Here is a 7,350-nt window from a genome sequence, read left to right as displayed (position 1 = left end):
TGTGTGTGTGTGTGTGTGTGTGTGTGTGTGTGTGTGTGTGTGTGTGTTTGTTGCTTATGTCTATGAGTGTTTGACTGTCCAGGTCACAGGCACATGTGTGTATGTGTCTGAGGATGTCCAAGGTTAATGTCAAGGGTCTCTCTCTCTCTGTCTTTCTCCACTTTATTCATGGAGGTGGGGTCTGTTGCTGACCTGGCCAGTTTGACCGGCCAGCTTGCCCGAGGATGCTCAGTCTCTCCCTCCTGAGTGCTGTGGCTGTTCACAGCCCCCACACCTGCCTGGCTCTTACCAAGGTGCTGGGGATCCCATCTCTTCTTGCTGCTTTAGCTCACGGAGTCATTTCACACACGTTTTTTTCTTGTTTGGACGAGGGAAAGTTTTGAAAATTAAGGTTGGCCTCAGATTCGTAAGGTAGCTAGTTCGACCACCACCTACCACTGAGTGCTGGAACTACAGATGTGCACCCCCATATCTTGTCTCTGAGGTGCTGGAGATCTAGCCCAGAGCCTCGTGCCTGCTGAGCACAAAATCAACACACTGATCTACAGCCTCAGTCCTGTTACAGCGTTTCTTCCTTCTATTGTGAGTGTGCATTCGCTCGTTCGTGTGTGTGTGTGTGTGTAGATCAGAGGACAACTAGGAGGAGTTGGCTTTCTCCCTCCACTTTGTGGGTTTCAAGGATGACACTTAAGTAGTCAGGCTTAGTACGGCAAGTGCTGCAACTCATTTGGCCCCTGTTACAGGACCACCACCCACTTTTCTACTTTAGACTGCTGTGTTGGACATGTCCGCCTTGGTTTCTGTAGGTCTGTTTCTCTTTTGACACAGCAGTCATATCCAGCCCAGAGTTATTCAGATGTTTTCAAGATTTCGACAGGGAATAAAAAGCATTAGGAGTTACAGCCTTCTGAAGGGCAAGCTATTTCAATGGGGACAGATAGCCCATGACCAGCCCATGCAGTTCTTCTCCTTGGGGAGCACAAGCCATTTCCACACCTTGCAGACATCGAAAAAGCAGCCATAATTCTCTGGAAGCTGCTGACTTTAAAAGATTGATCCCATTCATTCATACCTTATTATTCTTATTTTATTCTATTCTATTTTATTTGACACAAGGTCTCACTCTGGAGCCCAGGCTGTCCTGGAATCCCCAGTAGCTCATGATGGCCTCAAACCCAGGGCAATCCTCCTCACTTAGCCTTGAAAGTGCTAGGCCACTTTCAAGAGTATGAGCCACCATGCTCAGCTGCCTCACACAACTTTTTAGAGAATCCCTGACAAGTGCTGGCCGCCACTGCCAGGCTGTCTGTCCTTGACAGTTCTGCTTGGAATTTTCCATGAGTTTGTAAATCCCCAAGGTAGATAATAGGAGTGCCTCTGCCTCTCAACCACCTCCAGGGCTGTGTCTGCGACTCCAAGATCCTAGGGGCATCAGGTACACACGTGTAATCCCATCATCTGAAAGGCTGAGGCAGGAGGATCTCAAATAGTAAGACCCCTGACTTTGGAAAAAAAATATTTTCTGAGCATATACTGTTATTTGGATTGTTGTTATATACTGTTATATATATATATGTTTATATATATATATATATATATATTTCACATTTATTGTGTGTATGTATCTCATGCCATGGCCACAGGTGGAGGTCAGGGGACAAGAGTATCAGTTTTCTCTCTCTACCGTGTGGGTTCTGGGGACCTAACTCAGGTTTTCCAGCTTGGCAGCAAGCGCCCTCTTCTGTGGTGTCATCTCACTGGCCCCGGTTCAACGCTTCTAACATGTATCTCCGAACCCTGTAGGTTGGCACCTGAGCATCTCAGATTCTATGGTGCTATAATTCAGGGCCTATCCTAAAGCAGCTGCCATCTTCATGGGATTTTTCTTGGTATGTGTGTGTGACTTCTCACTTCTGTTTTGAGGTATTGTCTCATTCTGTATCTCTCGATAGCCTGTCACTCACTACCTAGCCCAGGCTGTCCTGGATCTCAGTTCTCCTTTTGCCTCGGTTTCCTCAGTGCTGGGATTACAGGACTGGGATACTATGCCTGCCTTTCTTTTATTTATAGTGAAAATGTTCAAATCTTCTAGTCTTTTTAAATACAGATACTTGGTAGTTGTATAATATGTGTAAGATTTAACTAACTTGGGTTGGCAAGATGGCTCAGCCCATAGAAGCTCTTGCTGGCAAGTTTGAGCACCTGCATTGGATTCCCAGAACCATGATGGAAGTTGAAAACTGACTCCTTCAAAATGTCCTATGATCACTGCCCCCCACTGTGGAACACAGTAAACGAAAAATCTTATAAAAGGCTGAAACATATATTTTAAATGATTTAGCAACTTTCACTGTGTTTTACTCAGGATTCTACTGCTGTGATAAAACACTGACCAAAAACAGTTTGGTGAGGAAAAGGTTTATTTGACATACAGGTTACAGACCTTCATCAGAGGAAGCCAAGGCCTGAATGTGGCAGGAGGAATTAAAGCAGAAACCAGGAGGAAGGCTGCTTACTCGCTAGCTCCCCATGATTTGCTTAGCCTGATTTCCTATACTACACAGGACCACACCTGCCGGGAGGGGGGGAGGCACCCACAGTGGGCTGGGCCTTCCCTTATCAATAATCAAAAGCCTGTCCCACAAGCTTCCCTCCAGGCCAGTCTGACAGAGGCATGTTCTCAATGAGGTTCCCTCCTCCCAGATGGCTCCAGCTTAGGTCAAGTTGACAAAATCTAACCAGGACACATGGGAATACAGTTTACATACTGGCTAGCGGTTCACTCTCGTATGTAGTTAGCTAAGGCTGGTGGCCCACACCTGCAGCCCGTTACTCAGGAGGCTGTGGTAGGAAGGTGCTAAGTTCCAGGACTGTCTACATGGCGTCTGAGGGCAGGACGGGCAATTTAGAGGGACGCTGTCTCAAAAAAGAGGAAGACTCGGGGAGTAGCTCAGTGGCAGGAACCTGCCCAGCAGGTGTGAAGCCCTAGATTGAATGCCCACTACCCGGCGAAACAGGAAGATGTGCAGCTCAAAGGCTTTTAGTAAAAACACAGAGGTATGCATCCACTCCCTGAGTTTAGAGCACCTTCTCCTCTCCCAATTTAGTCTTTAAGACGGTATTGCTGGGCACAGTGACGCACGCCTGTGATCCCGGCACTCAGGGATGCAAAGGCAAAAGCACCAGGTAGATCCCTGTGAGTTCCAGGCCAGCCTGATCTACAAATCGATTCCAGGACAGCCAAGGCTACACAGAGAAACCCTGTCTCAAAAACAAACCACCAATAAAGTCAGGGTACCGCTATTGTAGACCAAGCTGGCCTTGAACTCTTGGGGGCCTACTCTCCTCTGCCTCCCAAGCCCTGGGGTTACAAACATGTGTGTCACCATGCCCAGTTAAAACTATGTTTATGTTTTATTTTTGTTTCATTTTGTAAATTTTTGTTTGAACTTTAGTTTTTGCTTTGTTTATTTTGTTTTGAGATGAGGTTTCACTGTGTAGCCCAGCCTACCCTGGAACTCATGGTGCTACCACCGAAGCCCCTGAATGTTAGGATTACAGTCACGTGTCATCACGCCTGGCTTCTAAAAGAAATCCTTCAAGACAATTTCCTACATTTCTTCATTTATGAGGGAAAGTGTGTGTTTGTATTGGTATTGGGTCTCTCTTTCTGCCATGTGGGTGCCAGGGATCATACTCAGGTCCTGAGGCTTGGAGGCCAGTTCCTTTATTCACTGAGCCATTTCACCAACCCCCAAAGAAACCTTGATCCCCTTAGCTGTGGCCCCTCAATCTCCTCCTCAGCTGATTCTCTCTCCTCCTTAAGACACCCCTAAATCTGCTCTCTGTGTCCACGGAGTCTCCTGTCCTGGACACTTGTAGATATAAAGTCATAAACTATAAAATCAAGCAGGGTGTGGTGATGTAAACCAACAATCCCAGAACTCAGGAAGGGGAGGTAGGACGACAAGAAATCCTCAGCTACACAGTGAGTGCCAGGACTACCTGAGCTCTGTGAAACCTCATCTTTTCAAACAAAACAAACCTAGAGGGCTGGAGAGATGGCTGAGCAGTTAAGAGCACTGGATGCTCTTCCTGAGGACCCAGGTTTGATTCCTGGCACCCACATGGCTGTTCACAACCATCTGTAACTGCAGTCCCAGGGGATTTGATACCTCTGGCCTCTGCAGGCACCAGGGCATGCACATGGTACATATATACACGAAAGCAAAACACCCATATATATATATATATATATATATATATATATATATATATATATATATTAACATCTTTTTAAAGTAGAAGAGTATGTGGCCAACCAGAATTCCAGAATCTTTCTACTATTCCTGTTGGCAGTCACCCAAGCCCTGTCTTGTAGCTTTAGTGTTCACTAACCTATTTTTGTGTGTTTCCTGTGAGGTGAGGAGCCTGCTAAGCCCATAGCAGAAAAAGGAGTGTCTTCCTCCTTTGCTCTCTCCCTCATTGACTTTAGGGTCTCTTAGCTAAACCACAGCTCCATGGATGGGATGACTGGGAAACAAGCTCTTGGTGACTATCGGTCTTTGCTTCAGTTCTTAGATTACAGCATGCACAGTTATTTACGGAGGTGCTAGGTATTCGAACCCAGGGTCTTGGGACTGGAGAGTTGGCTCAGCTCCTGAGAACCCGTCCCTCTTCTAGAGGATCTAGGTTCAGTTCTTAGCGGCATCTAACACGTGTCTGTAGCTTCAGTTCTCAGGGGTCTGCTGTCCTGTCCTGGCTTCTGAAGGCAGGATCCTGCTCATGCAGGAAAAACACTGAGACACATAAAATAAAAATCCCTTTATTCATTTTTATTACTTTTGATTACGTGGAGGTCTGTGTGTCATATGTGCGCATGAATGCAGGAGCCTGTGGGGGCCAGAGGGGAGGACCCCTGGAGCTGGAGCTATACGTAGTTGTGAGCCACCTGATGTGTGAACCCAACTTCAGTCCTCTGAAAGAGCGGCAAGTGCTCTTAACCACTGAGCCATCCCTCCTGCTCTCCAAACTATCTCCTGTCGCTGTGTGTTTGCATGTTCTGGATGTTCATGAAAATGAAACCATGTGACCTTTTGCATCTGGTTTCTTTCACTCAGTGTGTTTCCTAGCAGCATCCATGTTATAGCATGTGCTATGTCAGTATTTCATGTATATTTATTTCCCAATACTACCCCATTACATGCATGGATTTTATTGCTCATATTTGATTGCTTTTATGGAGCTTTTTTTTAAAGATAGGAGACCAGGCCAGGGAGAGGGCTCGGTGGGTCAAGGCACGGGCCTTAGAAGCCTGGCAGCCTGAGCTGAAGCTTCTCCACAGAGAAAGGTGCATGTAGTGGTGGGAGTGCCCTCTCACCTGCACACACACACACACACACACACTTTAGGCGAAGCACATTGTAGAAGAGATGGATGTAGTTCACAGTTGATAGCCCAGCACTGGAGTAGCAGAAGCAGACAGATCTCTGTGAGTTCAAAGACAGCCTGATCAATACAGACCAAGACACTAAGGAGACCCTGTCTCAAAACAAAATTAAAAAAAAAAATGAGGAAGAAACTAAAAGCAAGAGAAATAAAAGGCCTCAGTAGCACATGCCTGTAATCCCAGCACTCAGGGAGACAGAAGCAGGCAGATCTCTGTGAGTTCAAGGCCAGCCTGATGTACATAGAGAGTCCAAGACTACACAGAGAAACACTGTCTCAAAAGGGAGAGAAGGGAAGAGAGAGAAAAGGAAGGCAATTTGTTGTAAATGAGGTGGAATCTTATAACTATTCAGATGGAACCACAGTGGAAGAAATGTCATTACAGTTCACACTGGGACTGCACAAAGCAATAAAGCTATAACAGAGTGACCCTCAGACTTCCTTTTTGTTTGGGGCTTAAAAAAAAAATGAGTCTCAAAGTGTAGGCCAGGCTAGCCCAGAACTTACTCTGTTGCCTAGGCTGGCCTTGAACTCATGATCCTTTCATTTCAGCAGCCTGGCATTTGAAACCACACTTGCCCTGCTTACCTTTAAAAAACAAAAACAAAAAAAAACCAAAAACAAAAACAAAAACAAAACTGTGTCTCCAAACAGAAACATACTGGTCAGGCTGTGGATTTTGGTGTAAGAATCTGAGTGGGAAATCCCTCAGGAGGCTGAGGCTGAGGATCATGAGTTCCAGACAGCCTGGGCGGAGAGAGGACAGCAGAGGGGAGAAGAAAGGGAGAGACGGAGGGAGAACTCTGGAGGGAGAACTTTGTAAAGTAAGATTTGAAGGTTTGTAGTGGGACGGGGAACTAGGAACCAGGGCAGAAGTTGGGAGTGATGGTGTGAGCTTGGAGCAGACACAGATGGGCTCTCACTGGACACGCCGTTAATAAACGTTAATCTGCCACACAAGAGGAGGCATTTGAGGTCCCAGGGACGTGGGTCAGGGTGTCCGAGGGACTGTGTATTGGATTTTTTTTTCTCGCGAGACAGGGTCTTGCTTATGTATATATAGCTCAGGCCGACCTTGAACTTGACCTCCTCCTGCCTCCACCAGCTAAGGTGCTGGGATTACAGGCACGCAGCACTACACCCCGACAGATACTCCCGAATTCTCCTTTAGGAACTAGTAGGGCTGTCGTGGCATTTATTAGAGGACACACCCTGGAGGGCAGACAAAACAGAAACACAAAAACCCAGGAACGATTTGAGCCGGCTGCGCACCTCCTTCTGCCCCCGCGCAGACGCTGTCTCTCTCCCCACGCAGGCCAAGCTCATCGTTCCCAACAGCACGGCGGGACTGATCATCGGTAAAGGGGGAGCGACCGTGAAGGCGGTGATGGAGCAGTCCGGCGCGTGGGTGCAGCTGTCGCAGAAGCCCGAGGGCATCAACCTGCAGGAGCGCGTGGTGACCGTGAGCGGCGAGCCCGAGCAGGTGCACAAGGCCGTGAGCGCCATCGTGCAGAAGGTACAGGAAGACCCGCAGAGCAGCAGCTGCCTCAACATCAGCTACGCCAACGTGGCGGGGCCCGTGGCCAACTCCAACCCCACCGGCTCGCCCTACGCCAGCCCGGCCGACGTGCTGCCCGCCGCGGCCGCCGCCTCCGCCGCCGCCGCCTCGGGTCTGCTGGGCCCCGCGGGGCTGGCGGGCGTGGGCGCCTTCCCCGCCGCGCTGCCCGCCTTCTCGGGCACCGACCTGCTGGCCATCAGCACGGCGCTTAACACGCTGGCCAGCTACGGCTACAACACCAACTCGCTCAGCCTAGGCCTCAACTCGGCCGCCGCCTCGGGCGTCCTGGCCGCGGTGGCCGCGGGCGCCAACCCCGCCGCCGCCGCCGCCGCCAACCTCCTGGC

At 48.8% G+C, this 7,350-nt stretch overlaps 1 protein-coding gene across 1 annotated transcript in view; it reads left to right on the top strand.

Annotated features, from left to right (window-relative positions):
- Nova2 (NOVA alternative splicing regulator 2) overlaps positions 1-7,350 on the top strand; it is a 32,595-nt gene that overhangs the window by 23,487 nt on the left and 1,758 nt on the right. The window contains exon 4 of the mRNA XM_055615452.1: positions 6,764-7,348. Within this exon, the coding sequence (XP_055471427.1) occupies positions 6,764-7,348 (585 nt within the window). The remainder of the gene's footprint in view (positions 1-6,763; positions 7,349-7,350) is intronic.

The sequence above is a fragment of the Psammomys obesus genome, unplaced genomic scaffold, assembly GCF_907164565.1.
Source record: "Psammomys obesus unplaced genomic scaffold, mPsaObe1.curated_primary_1811, whole genome shotgun sequence".
NCBI lineage: Eukaryota > Metazoa > Chordata > Mammalia > Rodentia > Muridae > Psammomys > Psammomys obesus.
This window is presented reverse-complemented; position numbering and strand designations above follow the sequence as displayed.